This window comes from Momordica charantia, assembly GCF_013281855.1.
Source record: "Momordica charantia cultivar OHB3-1 chromosome 3 unlocalized genomic scaffold, Mcharantia_2.0 BLBB01000003.1, whole genome shotgun sequence".
NCBI lineage: Eukaryota > Viridiplantae > Streptophyta > Magnoliopsida > Cucurbitales > Cucurbitaceae > Momordica > Momordica charantia.
Window position 1 is genome coordinate 23,265,452 of NW_028275161.1, and position 25,526 is coordinate 23,290,977.

The 25,526-nt window shown below is 35.3% G+C and overlaps 6 protein-coding genes across 7 annotated transcripts; 4 read left to right on the forward strand and 2 right to left on the reverse strand.

Annotated features, from left to right (window-relative positions):
• Positions 1 to 1,356: 1,356 nt before the first annotated feature.
• LOC111009041 (ninja-family protein AFP3) lies at positions 1,357 to 3,576 on the forward strand. Its single transcript, XM_022281956.2, has 2 exons — positions 1,357 to 2,393; positions 3,016 to 3,576. Exons 1-2 carry the CDS (start codon positions 1,844 to 1,846, stop codon positions 3,423 to 3,425), a joined length of 960 nt encoding a protein of 319 aa, XP_022137648.1. The 5' UTR covers positions 1,357 to 1,843; the 3' UTR covers positions 3,426 to 3,576.
• A 2,055-nt stretch (positions 3,577 to 5,631) lies between these two features.
• Positions 5,632 to 10,908, forward strand: GDPD6 (PLC-like phosphodiesterases superfamily protein). Its single transcript, XM_022281825.2, has 8 exons — positions 5,632 to 5,755; positions 6,801 to 6,982; positions 7,436 to 7,619; positions 7,764 to 7,838; positions 8,414 to 8,523; positions 8,865 to 9,083; positions 9,772 to 9,927; positions 10,376 to 10,908. Exons 1-8 carry the CDS (start codon positions 5,740 to 5,742, stop codon positions 10,622 to 10,624), a joined length of 1,191 nt encoding a protein of 396 aa, XP_022137517.1. The 5' UTR covers positions 5,632 to 5,739; the 3' UTR covers positions 10,625 to 10,908.
• Positions 10,909 to 11,584: 676 nt separating this feature from the next.
• Positions 11,585 to 13,450, forward strand: PS2 (Presenilin-2). The gene has a single exon (XM_022281533.2). The coding sequence runs from the start codon at positions 11,951 to 11,953 to the stop codon at positions 13,268 to 13,270; it is 1,320 nt and encodes a 439-aa protein (XP_022137225.1). The 5' UTR covers positions 11,585 to 11,950; the 3' UTR covers positions 13,271 to 13,450.
• An 806-nt stretch (positions 13,451 to 14,256) lies between these two features.
• EXO70E2 (exocyst subunit exo70 family protein E2) lies at positions 14,257 to 17,519 on the reverse strand. 2 transcript variants are annotated; one of them, XM_022281531.2, is made up of 2 exons: positions 17,051 to 17,519; positions 14,257 to 16,459 (listed from the first exon to the last, which is right to left on the reverse strand). In XM_022281531.2, exon 2 carries the CDS (start codon positions 16,457 to 16,459, stop codon positions 14,543 to 14,545), a length of 1,917 nt encoding a protein of 638 aa, XP_022137223.1. In that variant the 5' UTR covers positions 17,051 to 17,519; the 3' UTR covers positions 14,257 to 14,542. The 2 variants fall into 2 exon arrangements, with proteins under 2 accessions (XP_022137223.1, XP_022137224.1); XM_022281532.2 differs by lacking the exon at positions 17,051 to 17,519 and having other exon boundaries at positions 14,257 to 15,273; positions 15,382 to 17,041.
• Positions 17,520 to 20,447: 2,928 nt separating this feature from the next.
• On the forward strand, positions 20,448 to 22,548 carry LOC111009002 (glycine-rich RNA-binding protein 4, mitochondrial). Its single transcript, XM_022281904.2, has 5 exons — positions 20,448 to 20,602; positions 21,254 to 21,386; positions 21,486 to 21,554; positions 21,726 to 21,832; positions 22,026 to 22,548. Exons 2-5 carry the CDS (start codon positions 21,263 to 21,265, stop codon positions 22,317 to 22,319), a joined length of 594 nt encoding a protein of 197 aa, XP_022137596.1. The 5' UTR covers positions 20,448 to 20,602; positions 21,254 to 21,262; the 3' UTR covers positions 22,320 to 22,548.
• Positions 22,549 to 22,672: 124 nt separating this feature from the next.
• Positions 22,673 to 25,412, reverse strand: LOC111009000 (uncharacterized). Its single transcript, XM_022281903.2, has 4 exons — positions 24,331 to 25,412; positions 23,654 to 24,081; positions 23,203 to 23,485; positions 22,673 to 23,033 (listed from the first exon to the last, which is right to left on the reverse strand). Exons 1-4 carry the CDS (start codon positions 25,085 to 25,087, stop codon positions 22,900 to 22,902), a joined length of 1,602 nt encoding a protein of 533 aa, XP_022137595.1. The 5' UTR covers positions 25,088 to 25,412; the 3' UTR covers positions 22,673 to 22,899.
• Between the last annotated feature and the right edge of the window lie 114 nt (positions 25,413 to 25,526).

Consider the following 25,526-nt stretch of genomic DNA (forward strand, 5'->3'; position numbering starts at 1 on the left):
TGTAAGAAAATAAATCGGAGGTAGTTTATTATTCCAAATTTAGTCACTGCACTTTAAAGTTTGTGTCTAATGAATTTATAAACTTAAAAAAATATTCAATAGATACCTAAACATTTAAAAATTTTCAAATTTTAAAAGTGTCTAATAAATCTTTGAACTCCCAATACCAATTTGTTTAATATTTTTTACAATTAAAATGAATCTATTAAAAAAATATTGTCTGAATTTTATGTTTAATAAATTGTAAATTTTTTAAAAATATCAAATAAGTAAATAATTTTTAGACATATAATTGAATTTTTAAGAATCTATTATACTTCTTTATACTATAAAGACTATGAAATATAAAATTGAAATTTCACGATGGTTGATATTGTTTTGAAAAAATTTATTGGAAAAAAAAACACATAAAAAATTGAATGACTAGATTAGTAATTTAACTTCATTTAAAAATAAGAAAGAAAAAAGTAGGAAGGGGCGCCGACGACGTAGAAAGGAACAAAACAAAACAAAACAGCGTCTCGAGGGGCTGTTACATAAAAGATCCCAATGAATCGACACGTGTCCAATAGAAGAGCTGACAGAGTGTCAGACATCACTTTCCTCCACGCCCCGCCCCCTCTCTCTTCGTGACCCCAAAAGCTTGCCTTTTCCCCATTTTTAAATTCCCCCCCACAATTCTTCGTTCAAGAAACAACCCAAGCTTCAGGTTCCGATATTTTGGATGTATTTACTACACTTTCAAATATTTACGGTTTAAATAGTTCACTAAAATAATCCCATCCATAATCAACCAACATGGTCTTAAATTTTATAAATCAACCAACTGAATAATCATTCAACCCAATTCGAAAAACAAAAAACAAAAAACCTAACTTCGTTAAAAGACAACATATCGTAGAGAATATTTAAATTCTTGTTAGTAAATATTGTGCTTACTATGGTTGAAAGATTGATCGGACATTATTTTTTAGAAAAATGAATTGAATGAGATTGAAAAATTGAGATCAAATTTTAGAATTGAAGTGGGGAATGTTAAAAGATAATGCTATTTAAGTATGTCCATGATGTTATCTAAATTGGTATAACTTTTATAACTTTGCTTTCAATTTCTACTAAAATGTACCTATAAAGGTATAATCTTTTAGTTGTCAAATATTAAAGACTAAGGTGAGAAATGTTAATAACAGCGGTATTCCAAACATAAAAAAAGTGATAAGATAGTGTCCGCATAACTATTATCAGACTTTACTTTTGGTTCTGACTCAAAATTTTTTTTTTATAAATTGTCTTCATCTATATATCATATATCAGGTTGTATTCGAACAGTTTGTTTGTATTTTGCTGGAGAGTCCGAGAGGGGAGTGGGGCGTGGGGATAGGGAAGGAAGGTGGAGTGAAAATTACGTAAGAGTGGGAAGAGGAGGAGGCAGGAGGTGGCAGAAAGAGAGAAATTGGAGAGGGCGAGGATTAGGGCTTAGTTGCAGGTGGTGGGAGTGGATGATTGGAGCTCCCACCTGCAACTTGAAACCCAATTCTCTGTAACCCCCTCACCACTGATCACCACGTGGACTTCTCCCATTTCCCCCTCCATGAAACCTCCACCCATTTCATTTTCTTCTTCTTTACTTATTTCCACACTCCATCCCTCCCTCTTCATTCCTCTTCTTCCCTCCTTCTTCTAACGCTTCCTCTCGTTTTTTGTTTTTGTTTTTGTTTTTTCCCATGTGGGTTTCCCCTTCAATTCTGTTTCGCGTTTGTGGGTAGCCCCGAAATCGCGTTTCACGCCCGTTTCTCTTTTGATTTCTACTCTCTGCGGCACCGATTTCTGCTTGTTTACTTCAATGGGCGAACCAATCGGCGGATGCGCGGATGACCTTCTGCTCAGACTCTCTCCGGAGATCAACACACAAACCCAGCTCTCTGTTTCTGAACCGCCGGACCTTACTCTTAGGCTCTCTCTCGGCGGAATTTACTGTGGGAAATCCAAGGAAAATTCCTTGACTCGGTCCTCTTCTGTTATCGGGGTGATTTCTCAGAACGCGGAAGCGTGGAAATGGGATGTGCAGGCCGCCGCGCAGCCGGGTTCGTTTCTTTCGTTGGCGAGATCTTGCTCTCTTCCGGCGGAGACTGAGCATCTGGGTCGGATTAAACTCAAGGAGCTGCAGTTGATGAGAAGGATGGAGGCTAAGAAGAGGCTGGCGGAGCAGAGAAGCGGCAGAGCGGCTGCGGCGGAGGATGATAAATCCGCGGCCACCGCTGCTGCACCGCCGTCGCCGTCTGAAGTGGCGGCTTGGGCCGCCGCTTCTGCAGCAAAAAGCCCTGCTCTATGTCGTGCAATTGATAAGATCAAATCCAACCAAGGAAGCCTTTCACAGAGTTATACAGTTGAAGGTACCCCCTTCTCTTGATTTCATTTTTCTTGAAGCTCAAAATCCTTTATAATCAACTGTTTCCAGCTCAGAGGGTGCTCTATGTTCCTCGAATTGATTGATTTTCACCATTTGGGTTGAATCAAAGCTCTCTTTTTCTCTCTCTGTTTTGGGGTGGTGGGTCACAAGAAAGTTTAGAGTTGATTTTTCTGGGTGGTTCATAAGCTGAAATGGATGAAAAAGGGAAGCAGAAGAACTTAATAATCTAAGTAATAACATCTTAGCAGAAATCTCAAATGAACTGTTTCCCTTTTGAAGAATGAAAAAATGGTGCAAAATTCATCGTGGAGTCATTATTCCTTGTGAGGTTTCAGGCTGGTTTTCTCGCTAATAAGCCTCTTGCATGTGCCTATGACAAATGGAGTAGTGATTTTGTTTGGATCCCTTTCATTAACACTGAATTGTTGACTTTAAAATTGGCCATCCAAACAGTTGCCAAATGGGGTTGTGGTTATGTGTTTGGAATTGGGATTATAAATTCAAACCATGGCCACCCAAAAGAAGTTTGTCAAAATTCCTCAGTTAAGTTTTACTAAATATGTTGGTGGATGTTGGCTTATCAGCTTGATTTTCATTGATCACAGGACATGGAAGTCTGGGATCATCATCAAAGGGATCATTCAGTTCCCAATCTTCACTGGAGTCAAATGACAGAGGGCCAGTAGTGAGCTCACAAACAATGGCATCGAGAAAAACCGATAAACCGCCGACAAATGCGGCGAAAAAGGCTAGAGTTTGCAAGGGAGTGATGGAAGGGGATGGAGGGATGGACGTGATGAGGACGATGCCGAGCGTATCGACAGTCGGGGACGGGCCAAACGGGAGGAAGGTAGAAGGGTTTTTGTACAAGTACATGAAGGGGCAAGTGTGCATAGTGTGTGTGTGCCATGGGAGCTTTCTTACACCAGCAGAGTTTGTGAAACATGCTGGTGGGAGGGAGGTGGCTAACCCCATGAAGCACATCCATGTCTGCTGTACCTCATTTTCCTTGTAATGGGAAACAGATGCCTATTGAATTTGGAAAGTGTTCTTCTCATTTTGCCCTCTCTCCTGTTTGGTTTTAGGGAGAATGAAAAGAAAACACCAACAACAATCAGGATCCCCCCATGATCTTAATGAGATTATTGCTGTTATTGTCACCTTCATTTCATGTTTCATATGGAATAATTCTTGATGCTGCTGGTCCAAATTATCTCGGCAGGTTAACCACCTCAAGGGGCAATCTAGTTGGCAAGGACTTGGGATCTTTTGATTATACTGGTTTAGATGTCTCAAGTTTGAACGTTCTGGTGAGTTTAATATAAAAAAATTTTGATGTCTCCCATCTTTTGAGCCTTGGGACGGGCGCAGGTGCCTTTGGGTATAGGGGAGTACCGACTCTCAATTCTCAAAAAAATCTAATCATGATTAATTATAAAACTGAGTATAAAATGTTGACGTGTTAATAAGGTTATTAAATTAACGTTTGAATATGTCAAATCCGATAATAGTAAAGTAGATAAGATACTTGTTAATCTCATAGGATGATTGTCCATCCCACCCTCTTAAAACTAAAGAGGTAAAAAAGAACTTTCTATGATCATTTTATTTTTAATTTTAGAGAAATTATGGTGGGTAGTAAAGATATTTCAAAATGTCATTTGTTTTTTAAAATTTCAAATATAGCAAAAAATTTTACTTGTATCAATAGTATATTAGTAGTATATTATATATATATTGCACATACACTAATATCAGTAGTATAACAGATATATATCACATACATATATCAATAGTTATATATATTACATATATATTACAAATGTATATCATTTTGTAAAGTTGTTATTTTAAAATTGGACCTTCGTTTTTTTTTAAGTGCTTTATTTGAAAAAATTAAATGTGATTGCTATTTTGCTAGTTTTACTAAAAAAATTTTATTATATTTATAACTAACCCTAAATTTTATGGTTTTAAAAAATAAGCTTGTTTTTATATAACTTAATTGGTAAGTTGTTTATTATTTAAATTATGAGTCAAATTTTAAAAATAGAAACTAATTTCAAAAATAGAAACTACTTGAATTTAAAAAAAAAACTTGGTCTGAATTTTAAAATGCATATAAAAATTATATAATAAAACAAATTTAAAAATACAAATTGAGCTTGGTTTTTTTTCCTTCTTAGAAATAATTTTAATCAATTTTCAAAAATCAAAAACAACTTTTTGAAAAAAAAACATTTTTTTCTTCGATGATATTTAATTTAGAGAGAGATGTGATTTATAAAAAATTTAAAAATTATGAAGTAATTTAAATTATATTAAAAAAACGTTGTTGCAAATTAAAAGAAAAATAAGTGACATCCGGAGTCATCTAAATTTTAAGCAATGAATAAACAACCTCGTGTTGACACGTGGACGTCGTGAGAAACAGTTAAATGCAAACGCCCGTATCTTATAATACCTCTTTGACGTCTGCTTTTGACTCGTAGTGTGACACCTAGTGATTTTCTCCAATCATTATCCGACACATCATCAAAATCCACAACCACGTGGACCTCACTTCCTCATTTGCTAATATCTAAAGTTCTAACCCCGAAAAATAATTAAAAAATCCAAGTCTTCTTGGCAACATTATCCATCCAATATAATTTCGCCACGTATATGAAATATTAAATTTTTGTTTGGCGACATAATCTCATTTGATACCATTAAAGAAACTATAAATATATAACTTTAATAAAAGACCCAAGAAAACAAATTAAAAAATAAAAAAATAGAATCAACAAGTGAAATCGATTAGTAAACATAAAACAAAATTTTAATAAATAATATAATATTGGTTATGATATATGACAGATCAATAAATTTATAAAAATTTGGGTAATTGGTGTTATACCTCAAGAATGATGTTATTCCATGAAAGATGATAAAGATTATCTGCTGATATTATACAAATCTTTTTTTTTTAATTATTTGAATTCTATAATGCTGATTTAATAAAAATTTTAAATTTTTATTTACGTTAACAATGATGAATGATCTTCCCAAATGCACTAATTTGGTTTTTTGGAAGACCTGATTGAGTTGTTGGAAGTTATTTATTTATTTTTAATGGAAATTAATTTAGTTATTAGTTGGATAAGAATTAAACTAAACTCAGTCATGAAAATGAGAATATTCTTTAGCAGTTTGTAGATCCACGGCGGATCCAACGGCTGTACATTGAACAAATTACAGAAGCCCCATAAAAAGGTTACGATCGGAGATGAAACTTCGTCTGAAAATTCAAAAAGCTAACACGGAGAAGCGGAGATAGGGCCAAAGTCATGGCCGCCGCACTCTGTAAGCTCCAAATTCCGATTCAATTTTGTTGTTTTTGATCTACTGCCATGATCCAAGATTCATAATTCTTGTACATCATCACCCATTTCTATCTTCTGTTATTTTCATTGATGGTCAATTTTCATTTTTATCTGGAGCTGTGATTTTTCGGAATCGAAGGTTTGATTTCTGGGTCTCCTCTTAGCTACTTTTCCATTTGTTTTACCCATCATGTCCTCTTTTTATTGTTTGATTCGGCACTGATAGATTTGATCAATTAGTCGAAACTTGAAATGTTTATGGTGAAGTTGGTTGGTTTTTGTTTCTTTCCGCCTCACGGGTTTGCTCTCTGATTTGCCATGACGAGTATTATACTTACTTTCCCATGCATTTGCATCACGAGGCTCCTTGTTTTTATATGGTAACATGACATTTATCGCAATCAGAATAACGTCTGCATGGTTGGAAATGTAAATTTGGTTACTTCCTCTGTGATATTGCCTTGTGGAAAAGCCAGGCTTGTTAGCTTTTGCAAAATTATTACCTCATTGCCTCTGCATTGAGGTTTCTGAGTTGGAACTTGGTACTTCGAGATCTGCAGAGCCGCTCATTGTATTTGATGCAAGTGCGTATGCCGATATGTACTGAAGAGTCTACATCTGTATGTATTAGGTTACAAAGAAATCTTGGTTGCTTCATAGATGGGAAAGATAACCCGAACCGAGAAGATAAAATTATTCGATAGTTGAAATTCCACAACCAACCTCTTTGTATAAAATTATTTCAGCCTTGTTGCCAGACAAAAAATTTTGATCAACTTTGTTCCCAATAACGAGCTGATGGGGACAGTAGAATTCAGATTAGAATATTGTTCCCAAAAAGGCTCTCCCAATACCTATCAATAAACATTGTTTGCACTGGGAATTTGACCCCACGAACACCACAGTTCCAAAGTTAATATGTCCTGTCTACATTATAGGATGGTCAAGTGTTGGTTTCTTTATAATGTCTGCTAAAATTTTGGCAAACAATTAATTAATGACTTTTTGCTTCTCTGATGTGGCAGGCTTCGCTACTCCTCTGTTCGTTCTATTCCTTATTGTTGGGTGTGCTGCGAGGCCTTTCTATCCACTTCCTAGTAAACCCCCTGAAGGAAGTAGACGACCTCTTCAAACCACCCGTCCATATAATATTGCCCATCGAGGTTCAAACGGAGAGTTCCCTGAAGAAACTCTTCCTGCATATGAGGTGGGAACATCCATCTGTATTCTTTCTAACATCTTGTTCACTTAATTTTTGAAATTTTTTAGTACATGACGAGAGCAACAAAACATTATCCGCTGAAAACAGTCACCTCAAAGTTCAATAACGAATCCTCCATTATCTATATTCTTCCTCATACGAAATGAGTTGCTCGTTAAGTTCTGAGAATATAGCTATGCACATCAGTAAAGTTTCTTGTTACAACCTAAAGCTCGTGGGTTGCAACATGAAACATATATAAAAAATGTGGGATTAGCGTTCTGTATATTCTCTTCTTCCTAAAAATCAGAAAACATGGGATTCATAGGCACTGAGATCTCGTATTCTCCTGTCTTGATTTATCTTATGATCTTTGTATAGAAGTTGAAGTATGTCATTCGCTTACTTTGTCCCTTCTATGTCCTAATAATTTTCTTGTAACTAATTACTCTTTTTCAGAGAGCTATAGAAGAGGGTGCAGACTTCATTGAGACCGACGTCTTATCTTCAAAAGATGGAGTTCTTATATGCTTCCATGATGTAACCCTTGATGAGACTACTGATGTTGAAACATACAAAAAGTTTGCCAATCGCAAAAGAACATATGAAGTCCAAGGAGTTAACACCACTGGTTTTTTTACTGGTATGGTGGCTGTATTTTAGTTTTATGCATGTGTTTTTACAATTCTATTTCTTATATTGCCTAAACACTCTTTTAGGTTTTTTTCTTTTTTTATTAAAATCTGATTCCGTAGTGTTTCTAAGGGTCCTAATTGATTATATGCAGTTGATTTCACACTAAAAGAATTACAGTCATTGAGGGTGAAGCAGAGGTATCCTTATAGAGATCAACAATATAATGGTATGGGATCTATTCTTTAAGTATTTTTTCTTTCTTTGAGTTTTTCAGTTTCCCAAAAAGCTCCATCAATTTCTGTTATCTGAATGTTATTACTTCCCTAATGTACGACAGAATAATACTCTGTTAAATTTGCACCAGACTAACATACCAATGAGATCAATGTACACTGGTTTTCATGCAGCTCATGCCTAGGTTTGGTTGATGCTCACCAAAATTTAAGTACATGTCATATTAAAAAAGACTCCTATAGTGGCGTTAAACGGACGGGGGTTTGAATGAGCTATAATCCACATAGATGTTTACTCCCCATACTTCACCTACTTTTGAGTTTTGATAGAACAGAAGGCCCGTTTCTTTGGATTACCACTACCATATTCTATGTAATTAGATAATGATCTTCTGTCATGATATTAGGCAAAATCCAACTCTTATGACATAACACGTGCCCCTTATAGCATAATAAAAAATGCCTCTAGGTTATTACTTGAAATCATTTGTTGAGCTTAACTATATCATTGGTCGCTCCTCTTTTTGGATGGTACTAATCCAGATATGTTCTCTAATTGATGACTCAGGAAAATATTCTATTATAACTTTTGAGGACTACATTGCAATTGCACTCAATGCACCGAGAGTTGTTGGAATATACCCAGAGATAAAAAATCCAGTGTTCATCAACCAGCGTGTAAGTTTTCTCATACAGAAGTAAACACTTCTAAACAGTTTGTGAAGCTATCTATAAGTATAACCACCGTTACACTGTTTCCTGCAATTTGGTTTTCTAATATAGGTTTGATATTTTGAAGATGGTGGCCTTGTCTTCTAAATAATAATGTTGTAGGAAAATATAGTCATTGTTGGTAAGAACGACAATAGATTGTTTGATCTACATTGTCATTTATCTCGAGATGAACTCCTAAGATGCAGTGGATCTATTATACAATGGCTTAAAATAGCTGTTTGTTGCGCAGTAATCTCTTGTTAACAAACTTCTATACCCTGATACTCAAGTGGGAATGCGCACAGGTCAAATGGCCAGATGGTAAAAGATTTGAGGACAAGTTTGTTGAGATTCTGAAGAAGTATGGATACAGAGGTTCATATTTGTCAAAAGACTGGTTGAAACAACCTGCATTCATTCAGTCATTTGCTCCAACTTCCATTATATACATATCAAATCTTACCGACCTGCCCAAGATCTTATTAATCGACGATACAACAATTCCAACACAAGACACAAATCAGGTAGTTCAAACTTACTTTCCTTGGAGCATTTTGTTTTCGTGTTTGTTGATGTTTCTGGATTTCGGTGCTACAAATGTTATGTTGTCTTGGTAAAATATTGAGCAAAAGTTCTGCTGTAAGCAGCCAAAGAATCCTGCTACATTGCTGAATCATCAAACTTCTCATTAGATAAAAACAACAGAAGCTAATTAGTATCTGGTTACATATATCAACTCCATGTAAAGGCCCCAATTGAGGATTAGACAATATTCTTGTCGAATTGATTAACTACCCTGAAATTAAAAATTTCCGTGTAGTATCTCATGATGACTTCATTAGCTTCATGTTATTTCTTTGAAGACAAATTGTGTACTCGGTCAAGTAGAAGTTCCCTCGGAAAAAAATCCACATTCAATCTAAATATATTAGAAGTTTTTGTGGTGACTGAATCTGCTTTGGACCTTTCTTTTGCCCCAGGAGTAGACTAATCCACGATCTTCTTTTAACTGTATGGTGGAGAGTTCATGGTAGGATGTGGCAAACTATTTGCTAGTCGATTACATTATCCACAACAATTAATTGATACACCTCTTTTGATCATCTATTATAATTACTTCCTGACAATTTTCTCTGCTAATCTCATATTAGTTTCTTGTTTTGGTTTTTCTAAATATGCGATCTGCTTAAAATAGTATTGGATCATGTGCAGTCATATTCGGAAATTACTTCAGATAGCTACTTCAATTACATCAAAAAGTATGTGGTGGGAATTGGACCTTGGAAGGATACAGTGGTTCCTGTAGTCAACAACTATATCCTAACACCTACAGATCTTGTTGCTCGAGCGCATGCACATAACCTACAGGTAAACATAATTCCCTGTCGAATCCCTTACACCTGATAGATGCAATGTGCTTGCACATGTTGGCAGCAAATTCCGGTGTCTGCTAGGTAGGATCCCTTATTGGACTTGAATACTAGTTGAAACTTGTAAACTGTATACTTTAGCAAAAACTGGCCTCCGAAGCTTTTTGAAGTCTTCTTTATCTAGCAACGCATCACTAGGCTGAACAAATACATCCAACTTGCGAGTGTTCCGCTGCAAGTTCTTTTCCTCTGTCTGGAGCTTGAAACAGAAAACTGTTTCTTCTTTTAGTTTCTGGCTAGTTACTTTCTTTCAACTCAGCCACTCTGATCGAGCTTTGTAATGTCACTATACAAAACTGTTCATCCTGAAAAATTGGTAATATCCCAGTAGAGTTAACTGAAAAACCACTGATATATATGGTTGTACGGCATGGTTTTCTTTGCAGGTTCATCCATACACTTTCCGAAACGAGTACAACTTTGTCCACTTCAACTTTCATCAAGACCCATATGAGGAATTCGATTACTGGATCAACACGATAGGAGTCGACGGGCTCTTCACCGACTTTACGGGCAGTCTCCATCATTTTGAGGAATGGACCTCTAATATTCCTCCAGATGATACAGACGAGAAGGGTGCATCTCGTTTGTTGCATAAAATTTCTGTGATGGTAAATTCATATAGAAGTCTTTAGGACAGTTTATATGGCTGGCTGATGCAAGCTTCATTTGGACAATAGCATTGCTGAAACTTGTTTATAGATGAGGCAAATTGGGGTATTTCATTTAAACTAGGATATAATAGAATTGTCAATCAATAAAGAAAGAATTGTTGGTTCATTGATCTCAGCGACCGATATATCAACTTCTCAGTTCTCATTCTGAAAACGAAGAGAAGTTTGCTATTATTATGTAATTATTGGAAGTTTGAGATCCTTCATTTCTCCTTCAATCTTCAAGTCACTATTGTAATTTATTACGAATGTTGGGTTTTACGATCGACAAAGCTAAATCGATCTTTTTTATGTATCGTAAAAAATCGATAAAGTATAAAATAATATCAACAAAAACATCATTAATATTGAAATAATATTAATATTAATAAGTTTTAATTTATTTGAAAAAGGTAAAAAATTTATTTGTTAATTTAAATATTTGTAATGAATGAGATTTTTTAATAGTATATCAACATTTTATCAATAAAATTGAAACAATGACAGATATTTAAAAGTTTAGATTTTATCATGTAATTTAATTTAATAATCTTAATAGTATAAATATGAAATTTGAAAATACGTAAAGATTTAAAAATAGAAAGGTATAGTTTAACATATGAAATATTTTGGTAGGTACTTGCATATCCTTAATTTCTGAATATCATGCCAATTAAATATCACAAAAAATATATATAAAACATAAAGAGTTACCAGAATATGCATACATAAACATATTTACATTAATTAGTATGAATTAGTCCTCATCTCATAGATCTTTTTCCTTTCCCAACATGAGCTCAGTTCATTAATTGGTCCTCTATTTGTCGTGGTATAAAAAATTTGAGGTTTTTTGGGATTTTATTTTTTAAAGTTAATAAAAATAGGCTTTTACCAATCATAATTTTATAAAAGTATTAATAAACATATTAAACTCAACAGACAATTTTGCCCTCAATTGACGACTAAAAACAATTCAAACTTCCTTTATTTTGCAGTTTCGAAGGAGACAGCCGAACAGGCCATGGAAATGGAATTAGGTCGAACCACAGAGTAATTGGGTTCGGACGACACTGAAAAAAGGCCAGGTGAAGAAAGCACACAATATTGGGGACAGCGACGGAGAGAGCTTCGCGTCAATTGAACGCATTCGGGTATCTTCGCGTCAAGTTTGAATGCTTTGTTCGTCGTTACGGCTGCGTTTCCACTTCGATGAAACACCACTTTACATCGGGGGAGCTGGAAGAATCGAAATCTTGAATCCATCTCTCGAGAGCTGAAGTTTGATCTGTAATTGGAAATACCCAGATGGCCCAAAATCAAAGGCCCACCAGCATTCTTGAATCTCTTGGGGAAGAGATTGTAAGAATCGTAGCTCCAGTTTCAATCTGCATGTTCTTGGTGGTCATTTTAGTCTCTGTCCTCAACTCCAGCTCTTCGTCTTCTGCTGCAGCAGTTGGCTCCATCGCCACCATCGCATATAATGAGAGCACCTCCGATTCCTCGTGGGACAAATTTATAGGTGCTCTTTTAAGCTCCCTGGTGTTCGTGGCTCTTATAACTGTGGCTACGTTTGTTATGGTGTTACTTTTCTACCTAAGATGCGTCAAGTTCTTGAAATATTACATGGGTTTCTCGGCTTTTGTTGTTTTGGGTTTTCTTGGCGGTGAGATTGCATTGTTCTTGATTGAGGATTTCCACATTCCAATTGATTGTATCACTTTTTTGGTTGCTCTCTTCAATTTTGCTGCTGTGGGTGTTTTGTCTGTGTTCATGTCAAAAATGCCTATCCTTGTAACACAAGGGTACTTGGTTTTAATTGGGATGTTGGTCGCTTATTGGTTTACTTTGTTGCCTGAATGGACTACTTGGGCACTTTTAGTTGCCCTGGCCCTGTATGATCTTGCAGCAGTTTTGCTGCCTGTAGGACCTTTAAGGCTGTTGGTTGAGCTAGCCATATCTAGGGATGAAGACATTCCAGCCTTGGTTTATGAGGCTCGGCCTGTGGTTAATCAGAATTCAAATCCTGGGGATATGGTGCAAAGAAGGATGAGGGTGTGGAGGGAAAGAGATCAAATTTCGGACAGTCGTCGTGAGGTTCCTGATTCTGTCTCCGAGGCAAATGTGGTTTCTGAATCGAATGTAGATGAGATTGCAACATCCAATTCAGATCCTAGTTATTCTCATGATGTGAATAGTGAATCAGCTGTTGTTAGAGCTGAAGAGGGCCAAGGTCCCACAGGGAACGGTGAGCTTCTTGTTCCATTAATTGATCATGGAGTGAATGTTCAGCCACATGGAGCAGAAGCTTCTGTATCAAATGAGAATTTGATGCTAGAGGGAATTGGGTTGGGATCATCTGGTGCTATCAAGTTGGGGCTAGGGGACTTCATTTTCTATAGTGTATTGGTCGGTAGGGCAGCAATGTATGATTACATGACAGTTTACGCATGTTATCTTGCAATTGTAGCGGGTCTTGGAATCACTTTGATGCTTTTGGCAATATATCAGAAAGCTTTGCCTGCTCTCCCGGTGTCGATAGCACTAGGTGTCTTGTTTTACTTCTTAACACGGCTCTTCCTCGAGATTTTTGTTGTACAATGTTCTTTGAACCTCTTGATGTTCTAGATGTCTTTCATATCTGAGGTTTATGCTTTTCCAACAGTATGTATCATAAGAACTGTTGGCAGTTGAATCTTGAGAAGTTCAATGACTGGATTTTGAAAATTGATTGTCAGACTCGAATCAAATGACAGAAATGTGGTAGTTCATCCTTGAAATAAAATTAAACCTGATATTTGTACAGTACTGGCATCTTTGAAGGCCAAGGTGGATCCTTGAAGCTAGAAATTATCATCAATGAGCTCTGTAAAGTAAACATAAGGTTGGTGAAAAGGCGAATAGGAAATTTAATGTTTATTTAATAGTCATATGAGTATTGACCTGCTATTCAGTTTCTGACTGAAGACTTGCAAAAATTTTCAAGAGTAGACCTTAGAACTTGACCTTGAATTAGTTCCTGTAGTTTTGATGATGTCTATGAATCTTGTCAATTTAAACAGGTTAACCTTTCCACAGGGAAAGACTTTGCTGCCTTCAGTATGACATGTTTGCTGTTATAATACTCACTTTCATCTCTGTTTACTGTTTTCCTATTTAAAAAACTCTGTTTATTGTGGAGGTGAAGTGAAGAATTAGAGCAGTATCTTATATGATAAACCTTGTATCAACTATTTATTACTTTTTGATGTTGGTTAGACTAAGTGGTATATCCAAAATGAAGAAGTATCATGTAAACGTGTGGCAAATTCTGACTCAATTAATGCTTTGAAATTTCAATCTATGTCTACAACAATTTGGAAGTTGAGCGAAAGCAACATACAATAATTCTTTTGAGGCATATCTTCAGACGGAGATCCCCTTGAGACTCATCAAATATTTGACTTTAGATGCATAACGACCTGCAATTGGATCCAATGCTTGCTAACATGCTAGAATGAGAGAAGGGAACACCTTGTTGACTACAGCAAGTAAGTCATACCAGAATTTACTAATTAACAATCAGCTTGAGGATGGAGTAAGATAGGAATCGATTTCTTCAACAAGAATGTAGATGATGATCAATATTAGTGACTTTTCATTTACGAAATGGATAGCTAGATGAAAGAATACAAAGGGTAAACAATCTCACTGATAGGAGTATTACAAAGTTGAATGGACATTCAGTATAAACGAATAGGTTCTGTTGCTATTGGTATATAAGCTAGAGTATTACGCATGTATGACTATCAAACGGGTATCTTCTATAATTAGCAAGTTCATAAAAAGAACAACGAGAAAAGGAAAACATAAACGTGGAAAGGGACAAATGAAGCCTAAGATCATAACCAGCAGCAAGTTTCATCTCCTGCGTGAACTTTGCAACGACCTTGGTGAATCTTGGAAGAGGTCCAGCAGATGCTTGCCCAGATCATCGGGGGTATACTTGATGTACTTTTCTCGGTTGAATGGTGACCTTGTTTCGCATAGAGTGCGATATGCTTGAATTACACAATTTGACGTTTGAATGTGCAGGTCATCACGCAGATCAGGATCTGGGACATTCCATCCAGTTTGGTTCTTATATATCTCCTCAAAGGCTACAGTGAAGGCCCTGTACTTCTCTTTGAAATCTGCCTTCGAAATGTTTGTTCCTTTACCATCATGCTTGAGCACAGAAAGAACCGACTGCCAGGTTACTCTTATATATAAAGTAGCATGGTTCTGAAACGTTTTCGTATGTTCTCGCATCCACTTATTTCCAAAATAGAGACGGAGTTCAGGGCCTCCAACTTTTTGAACCACATAATGGATGTTATTCATCAAAAAGACATGTCGTAGAGCAGCATCATCCCTGTACAACTTGGATTTGTTATTCAGATTGGATATTAAATGTGAAGCGATTGACTGAAGGTGGTAAGCCATTGGACAGTGCACATTGTTCTCATTATGCAGTTCAGAATCTGGACTTAAGTTGTCTGCTACTTTGTCTTGGAGAAGGAAAATTAGCGAGTCTCTATAAACAGTAAGGGTCTTGATGTAGTTCATCACATACTTTGTTAGATGATGAACACCACCACCAGGAAAAGGGTCTGTTGATATGGAAGATGAAATGAGATATCCAAAATCCACGAACGTAGCCCTTGCAGAATCACCTAATTTCTTGAAAAGATTATGAAACTCAGATTTAAGAAAAGAACCTGTTTCTGAGTCTTCCGGAAATAATGCATCCTTATCCACGAGAAGATTTTCCAGGACCTCATACATGTCAAGCAAGCGAAACAGCTTTTCTGGTCGACGAGGGGTCATAGCTATGGCCTCACCGAAGTTCAGCAGGCGGAACATAGAAGTTGCTGAAATATCAGTGAAGCAGGCTGAACTATAAGATCCAATTCCTTCGAATATATTGTTACATAGCCTTCGCTCACTAGCAAGGTAGACTCGAATAATGATTTGAATAACACAAACCCATCTCTTGATCTTCACGTTTAAGATATCCCAGTTCATGGTTAGCAAATCACCGATGCTATACTTTTCCATTTGCAGAACGAACAAATACTCATCCAGTGCATCTCTCCGCGTATTAACAAAAGCCTTGCAGAATTCCTGAATATAATTTGAAGTAAACATAACATTTGCAATGGATTTAAGATGGGGGATCACGTGTGGATGGACCAAGTTTACAACATAGACAGCAGCAACGCTCTCCCCCTGGGAAGTTTCCTCCCCCAAATTGTCCTCAGCTGAAGCAAAGGACTCGTTATACACAAAATCGTACCCACCAGACTGGAAGGGAATGTAGTCGGGCTCGAAATATAGTTTGTGTTGAGCAAGAATGTGAACTAGCTCCTGCTCTAGCCTTGCCATTGCGATCTGCATGACAGAGTCTGCTTGGAAAAGAAGTTCCTTTTGCTTCCGACTGTCATTTACGGGCAAACTTCTTAGACCTTCCTGAACTTTATGAATCTCACCAACAGCCTTCATATATTCACAAGCTTCCATGGGACCAGAATCCCATATTATGGATTTGTTAGATTCCCATCTCCTAATCTTCTCCTCAGCAGATTTGAACTTCTTTTCCAACTCGCTCAATTTTCCAATCTCTAAATGAGTATACTGAGTCATGGAAGTCAAATGAGAATCAAGATCGTTAAGGAGCCTTTTAACCTCATCATTCACGTTTTGACTTGCCCCTAATACCCTGACTAGGTGCTGAAATGCAGCTATGACATGATGCTCTCCTTCAGAGGCTGGTAAAATTGATTCGCAATCCCCCATCTGACAGGAAGAAAGACAGAAATCAACAACCATGTGGAATCAGAAAACACACTCCAACCAATCTTCTTTCTCTTAATTTCCCGTTCTTTTTCTAATTTTCTATAAACTACCGTCCATTGAGTCGTAACACTCGTATTTACGAACTCCTCCCTGTACCTACTTGCTAAGTATAACGAATGGGTTCTACAAACAGAACAAAATTTATGAAGTTGGACTGGCTATTGACTGATCGGTATTTTGGCTTCTTAAACTTGACCGAGATCTTCCAGAGAAGTATAAAGAAAAGATGTTCAGAATGATGACCTAAAGAAGCGGGAGAAAATAGGAAGAGTTCTACGTGAAAATGATAGCTGATTCCAGTTGATATGGCTAATACTACTGTCTACAGCATGCTTCCTCTAGAATTGACATCTAAACAAGACAATTAGCGACCAAAAGGACCAGACACTTCGAATTACAGGTTCAGAAAATATTTATTTCTTTGATCAAAAAGTCGTAAAAAAGCTGATACAATAAAAAGAGAGGAAACCGAAAACGCAATTTGCCAAATGAGCGGCTAATGACTAAAAAACTAAGATTAAAACGAGTGACCTGATTTTATTCTGTATACGGCAGGAAGAAATCCAACAATCTCCAGAAAGCACGATCAAAGCAATTGGTTGTTAATCACGTAGCTCTTTAGCAGAAACGAGCGCTAAATTCAGAAGAAGCCACGAAAAAAAGCGGAGAGAAATTCAAGAAATCCAAACTCCATCGAAGTTCGCGACGATCCGCATCCGAAAGCGAACGATAGAAACATCGCAGAGGACGAAAATTACTTAACCAAATCTATTCTAGAGTGAAAAACACGGTTTGATTTGCTGGTACGGAAGCAAATATCTTGGAGAGAGAGAATTTTGGCTTCAATGGGAAAAACAAAGACAAAAGACGATGATTATACTGGATTGAGCCCGGCGATGAATCATAGAGGGAAATTGAACTTGAAATTTCGCGAGCTTCGAAGTCTAAACTAAAGTAGCTTTCTCTGTAACTTCTATGACCATCCCTCTCACTCCCTTCTCTCTCTAAATTCCTCTCTCTCTCTCTCTCTGTCGTCGCTTTGACTTGTTGACCTTTCTCGTCGGACTCAAACGACACGTGTCGGTATGTCGTAAATTATGCTGACAACAAAATCGTCTAAATTTCATATAGTTAAGTAAATAATTTCATTACCTAAAATACCAATACTTTTAACCATGTCTTTTCTTTTATTCTTTATTTTTTATTATTATTTTTTTGTGACCATAATATTGACAAACTTTTACTATCTATACTAAAATTAAGGCTAAATTACAAAAACAAAAACAAACAAAAAAACTAACACTTTTTGTTTTATTCTTTTAATACAACATGTGGGGCAGGGGATCGAACTCACAACCTCTTAACATCTTGTTTGTTTGGAGATATATGTCAATTACATTGCCTTCTATTTTAAAAATATTTCTATTCTTTCAAGAGCTTATTGACTTTACATGAATGTTTTTAAAATATCATTGTAGTAAGAGTTCATTAATATTTTAAACAATAATTAATGTGACATAATTTAAAACGATGCAATAATTAACCTGAAAGTTTATTTGGATTGAATCTTGTAAAGAAAATGTGGAATAATCTCTCGTTTGGCAAAATTATATTGTCAATCAAATTATTTGATAATGGAGGAGTAATATTTTAGGTAAAATTAAACCTTAATTACTAAGTTAAAGTTAAATATTAGTTGAAAATATTAAGATTTTTCTTCGATAGAAATATAATTATTAATTTTGGACAAGTCGAAGTTAAATCATATAAGTGGACAAAATCTCTCTCTCAATGCCAATTGTCTTGCAGCTGGCTTCCATTATAATTTATGTTATATATATGACTGTCTTTTCCCTTAAAATTATATTTGAATAATCCTTTGAGAAAGTATATTTGAACGTTGACCATAATGTTTTCTTTAGATCTGGCAACTCAAATACTTAAATTGTTCCACGAGTCTAATTAATCTTTATTTTTTATTTTTTGTAGTCAAATTTCATAATACTATTGTTGTTTATTTTATGTTTTTAAGTATTGTGGTTGTGTATTAAGAGTTTTATTCATTTAGTTGGGATTATTTACCGATAATAAAAAATGAGGAAACGGATAATAATTTTATTCAATTTCATTGCGGGTGTTTATCACAAGTTTATAACAATTCACGACTTGTTGATCCGATACTAAAACAATAAACAAGATTATCGACTTGTTTAGAGGCGATTTCATAACTATTTTAGTTTTAATTTGTTATTTTTAAAAATTATGTGTTTTATTTATTTATTTATGACTTTATTGGTTACATTTTCACTTTTTTTTTTTAAATATTTGAATTGTTGTACAAATTTAAGACAAAAAAACAAAATTTCCCTTAAAATTTAGGTTAGATTTTGAAAGTATTTAAAATTATATAACAAACAAAGAAATGTGAAAGTAATATTTATAAGTTTAATTTTACTATATAACAAAACAAAGGAGAGGAATATAAAGGTAATATTTCTTAATTTTTAAAATAACAAAATAAAGAAATGTGAAAGTGATATTTATAAGCTTAATTTTACTCTATAGCAAACCAAAGAAAGAAAGGAGAGGAATATAAAGGTAATATTTCTTAATTTTTAAAATAACAAAACAAAGGAATGTGAAAGTAATATTTATAAGCTTAATTTTACTATATAATAAAATAAATGAGAGGAATGTAAAGATAATATTATAAAAAATAAAAATACAAAATAGTTATAAAAAAGTACTACAAGTTTTCACTTTGATTGAATTTTATTTCTAACTCCCTTTATTTTTAGTTTCAATTTTTGTAAAATACGGTTTAAATAATGGTCCAAGTTAAAACATCATAAAATAAAACTTCTGAAAAATTAATTTTTCTGAAATTTATTTACGACTGTACAAATTTTCTTAAAAGTCTAAACATAAAATAAATATAATTTAAAATTACATAAAAAAAGTATTATCGAATACACCTAAATACTCCCAAGTTAAAATTTATGTTTAATATTTTCCCCCATCCCTACTATTAAGAAATAGTATCTGAAAATTTATTAAGCAAAGCACATTTGTTTTGCTTTGCATGTCAATTTATCAATAAGAATACTAAATAAGGAATTAATTATCTTTTTTGAAGTCAAATATTTAATATTTTACCATCTTAATTGTACAAGAAAAATTGCATGTCAATTTCACGTAATTCGATATATATTTTTTTAAATATAATTTATAGATTTGTGAAAACGACTTTTGATTTAACGCTAAAATAAAAAAATGATATTTAGTTTTTTAGGAAAAAAATGATATTTAGTTTTTTAGGAAAAAAATAATATTTAGTTATTATATTTTAAAATAGCTATTTAGATATGATATTAACGAAAACCCATTTTTTTCGACAGAAATATTAACGAAAACCTTTTAAGTTAAAAAAAAATAAATCTCTGAATCTTGCTTATATTATATAACTTCACAAGTTATTTGATAAATATTTGATCCCGTGAAAGTTATTATTTTTTTCTTTTTTCAAGTGCAACCTATAAAATGCGAATTCGAACCTACGATTTAATAAAATATTTTGACCTACTGAATTGTGTTCGCATAAATAAATTAAATTACGAAATATTGTTATAATTTTTTGGATGACTATGTTATATAGTTTTTTTTTTTTCTTCTCATGAAACATATTATATTATATTGCATTTAGCGTTAGCAATCAACACCAACGCGGAATTTGGCTGGGGCCGGGGAGAAGGGGCAAATATCAATGGGATGTGTTTCCAAGGGTACCAAAGTAATTTTATATAATTTTGTTATTATCCTGAGAGATTTTAGGGCTAATGGGGAAAATTAAATTGGCATGCTCGTCAACTAGAAAGTTACCGTCCAATCGAAGGACTACACGTCAACTCCCAGCCAATATCTTCTCATCCAACGGTTTTGATTCTCCCACTTTAAATCTAACGGTGTACGTGTAAGCTATAGCTCTTACTTATATCGCTCTTTCATTTCGGCTGTCCCAAAACCCTTCTTCAATCTTAGGGTTTAAGCTCGACTGTAAGAGGAAGGAAGAAACAGCCAGTGAAGGTCTATTCCCATTTCCTTTTCCTTGTTCTTATCGTTTCATCTTGTTATTTAGCATTGATTTTGATTTTAGTTCTCTGTGTTTTTTTTTCCGTAGATGTTGATTTAATTTGTTCTTGGTTTTGATCTTCAGTTTTTCTGTAGAGATGTTTTATCGTCTAGTTGACGAAATACGATGAATATTCTCCTAATTTAGCTTAGATATTACTTTATTGAAGAGTTATTCTTTTATATTTCCTTTATGTATGCGTCTTTCGATTTGGGAAGTTCGGACATATGTTCTGGGTTTATATGCTCTTCAGAAAAATGATTCTGTTTGTCATCGAGTTTTTTCTAAAGCGTCTATGCAAAGCGTATAAGGGATGATAGTTAGTTTGAAAGTGCTATAGATAAGCTGATTCGTGTACTATTTTTTGGCTTTTCCAGTGTTGAGGTTACTTTGATCTTATGTTACCATAGATTATATTTATGAATGTGTTTATTTTGAACTTCATAATACTATGGCTTTCTTTTTTTATTTTTTTTTATTATGGAGTCAATGTACATTAAAAGTGAATAAGATATTTGCAGGTACAGTGTTATATTGCACAACTACTTATTGTTCCACTGAAGTTTCATTTTCTTTCTTTTTTTTTTTTGGTAATTTTCTTTCAGGTCGTCAACATGGCTTTTCTTAGTAAAGTTGGAAAAATATTTAGCCAGAGTTCAACACGGATCGGCTCAGATTTGCGGCCTTCCATCTTTCAAACTATTAGATTCATGTCAAGTTCGAAAGTTTTTGTTGGAGGTTAATTGGAATTCCAGCTCTTTTTCTTCTGTGTGCTGTGTTCTTTCTCCTTGGTGGTTTGTCAGGACTTTCTCTGAGATATATAGCTTTGTACTGCAGGCCTTTCATATGGTACTGATGACCAGAGTCTGAGGGAAGCGTTTACAAAGTATGGGGATGTAGTTGAAGGTATGCCAACTTTTCTAACTAAGCATTATTGAGTAGAAAAGCTTAATTTTAAATGATGTTGAATTACATTAAAAATTTCTGTTCGAACAGTAATATTTGTGGGCACACCTCCTCTTTTAGTTGGAGTTGAGCTAGAGAATCTGATTGTTGTTTATGTTTATCTTTGTTTAGCGAGAGTTATATTGGATCGTGATACTGGTAGATCCAGAGGCTTTGGGTTTGTCACCTTTAATGCCAATGAAGAAGCCTCCAGTGCTATCCAAGCACTGGATGGGCAGGTAAACATTTTTGTTGAGCATGTAAATTAATATTGGGGCATTTGTGGTTGGATGCATCCAGGGATCAGTATGGCTTTGCAATAAGTTTGTTGCTGATCCCGTCAAGGCAATTAATCCACCAGTTACAAGCAATTCATTTGTGGGTTGGAGTTCTTTTTTGTTTTCTCCCTGTAATTGTTATTTTTTTTACCAGGATCTTGATGGTCGTCGCATTAGGGTCAACTTTGCAACTGAAAGGTCTCGTGGTGGCTTTGGAGGAGGGGGTGGTGGGTATGGGGGTGGAGGTTATGGTGGTGGTGGCAATGCTGGCTATGGTGGTGGTGGTGGTTATGGTCGAGGGGGTGGAGGTTATGGTTCGAGCTATGCTGCTAACGATCAATCTCAAAGCTTTAGTGGAGATGGAGATGGAAATCAGGATGATTTTTTGGGAGGAGGAAAGTATAGAGACGAGGATGATAACAACGATGACTATGCTAAAAGGGCTTGAGGGATCTGCTTGCTTTATGTGAAAATGACTGCTTTTAGTGTTATATCTTGTGCCTCCTTGTATTGCTGAATCCCAAGCCTTGCGATGATTTTTATCTTGTCATGGACATGTGATTGAAATTAGAAAAGTGGTTCAGAGAATTGACTTCCGAATCCAAATCCCAATTTTTATTGGATGGATGAGAGTGCCTTTGTTTTGTTTAGGGAATGAGAATGAATAATTCTCTCTATTTTTGCTCGCCTTCTTTACATAAAGGATCTTGATATTGTATGTTATTTGTTTCCGTAATTTATTAAATCTCATCAAATATTCAAAATTTTGTTGAATATGATTAATAGCTATTATACAAATCATAAGAAATGGATGACTAGGTCACAACCATACTTGGATCAATACTATAAAATTTTGATTGTTCAATTCCAATGTGGTATGACAACTTATTCCAAACCTAGAATTTACAGAGATGATGGAACTCAGACTTTGTTTAAACTCTAATCCCTCTTCCACATTTTATTTTTACTAGGTTGATAATTTATTTCTTGTTATATTTAGAAATATTAACCTGTTTCTGGTTTTGTTTTCATCCTTCAGCTTTAACAACTGCTTCTCTCCATGTCATTGTAATCAAATCACCGTCTTTCATCTGCCCTCTGTTTTGGTATCTTATCTTCCATACACAAATGGCGTTGAGACCGTTCTCCCAGCCACTTTGATCTGTGAGAAATTCATTATAAAATCAATATTAGATAGCCAACAGCGAGTAGCCCCCCTTCTTCTGAATTCAATAGATCCCATCAATGGCTTCCTTTGAGAATTTTCATTTGGCTATCATCTTCTGCATTTGGAGAATTTTCATGAGATGAAAATTGCAATTCACCATTACCTAAATCAAGCCAAGAACTCTTGTTTTCTGTATCAATGAGCTGCAGCTTCCTCTGGTTTTTCTGAAGGGCACTCTCTAGCTCCTTTATGCGTGATTCAAGTCTTGATTGAATAACGTCATGCAAACGCAAGGTCAGTTCCCTTGGTGAGACTGTATAGTTCCCGGAGTGAGCGGTCGAGTCACTTGCCTCTTCGTTAGGCTTGGTCCGAGCAGAGGTTTGTCCATTAATCATGTCATTCCTCAACTCACCTTCAGCAAAATCTTCTACAAATTCTGGGTCAAGCTGCACATAATGATTTGTTCATTTACTTAAACAACAGATTTGCAACAACGCCCAATAAACAGAAACTCTTATGTCCATAAATGAAACAATGAGAAGATGAGTGCACTTTGATTCTAAAATATGAAACTCATGGTTCAAGTGCATATATGAGAATGCTAACACTAATACCTCATCCTCGTCTGGAAATCTCTCCACGCCTTGGGTGTTTATATTTAGTCCCAACCTCTCGAGTTCCGCTTCCAGTTCCGCTTCGATTCTGCTCATTGATTCAGAACTCTCCACTGCCTTATGTTCGTACAGTTCTTCGGTGTTGAAATTTACTGTGTAATCCATGACATGTTTTGGAGAAGACCCATCCTCTGTTTTCTCAGAGAAGGCATTACTGAAGGTGTACTCCGATTCACAATTATCATGAGTAAGCTCCTTCAGTTTCAATGAGTCCTTCATTTCAAGTTCCTCCTGAAGATCTTGAACCAAATACTCAGTCTGCTTTAACAATTCTTCCAACTTGTAAACTTCCCTCTTGCTTGACAAGAAAGAATAGATTATACCAATGAAAAATCCAAGGTATAATATGAATGATTCATCAGGTGCACCTGAAAAATGTTAGCAATAAGCATAAGTTTACATTATTCAACAATAAACACAAGCACGAGTCTAGTTTTTTTTAACTTACTTTTGATTCTTTCCTTTTCCAGTACTACATTTCAAATTATAAAGAATGATTAGAAGAATAGTTGAAAGGGGGGCTTTTGCCAACTATTTTGGTCTCTATGTACATCAACAACATAAATTACTCACATAAGCTGAAAACAAAAGGGCAAGAAGAAAAATGACTACTACACCTTTTGAAGCAGAATCTTCCCTCTTAACCATTTTGTTGGAACTTCTTGAGTTTCTTTCCCATCCCTTTACTGTCTTATTACTAACTATATCAGACGTCGTTAAAGACCCGAATGGCGGTTGAGAAACCCCGCATACACTTTCTTTAGCATCAAAATTGGATCCCTTAGGCAGCTTAGTTTCACATAGACTTAAAGAACTCTCACGGAATACAAGGCAATCTTCTACAGAACTCAGAGGTTTAATAAGATCCCCATGTAAGAATCTGGATTTAGCTGTGCTTCTGTTTCTCCAAGAGCCTATTCTTCTAGAAGAATCACGTACTAAAACTCCAATGTCATTAGCCATCTTGTTGCTGATACTGCTTTCTCCAACATGTCCTTTAGAACTATCGTCAATCCAGGATTTCCATGTCATATTTGGTATGGAGAGCACATCGAGATCTTGATGATTCCCCCAAAGTCCCAGCTTTTCATTCTCAAACCCATTCATAGAACCCAATTCTGCAACTGAAGCGGCAATGTCTAATGGGTTGTGATCTGAAGATGTTCCTTCCATTCTTCCATGTCCAAAAACATCTTCAAACCGTTTCTTCCTTCGTGAAAATTTGTCGAGCAGATGATTGGAATATTGAGGACTCACCAAATTGGATTCCCCAAAGGATAACTGAGATAAAGCATCCCCATCCCCTGATTGATTCTTCCAGTACTTAGCTACGTACCCAGCACCAGTAGCTGCTGCAACAATCCACAAGTCCATTTCTGCTCCCCTTTCTCGAGAAAAATGGAAGGAAAATCTTTTAGTTGGAACTTTTCATTTCTTCTCCAATCCTAGATGGTAAAATCACAGCCAAAATGACCCACGAATCAATTCTTGAGAGAGCATGGCCTAAAACCAAGAATCAAATCTCCTCCATGAAGAACCATGCTCAAACAGCAATGATTGCTACCAAAAAATGAGATCTTCAAACGAAAAACTGACAATCAAGAACAACACCATAGCCGTATAATAAAAACCCACTATTATCATATGGTTCTATTTATTCTGGTTGAGTTTATTAGCAGTTCCATCACAAGAGAATAAGACTTTTGAGGGGGGTTTTCTTTTTTGAGGTCCACTATTTTTCCATTGTCCGATCAAGGCCAAAACTTTTTTGAGGTGTTATGAAGCTTGTTTGAACATGCCAAGGCCTGAACCT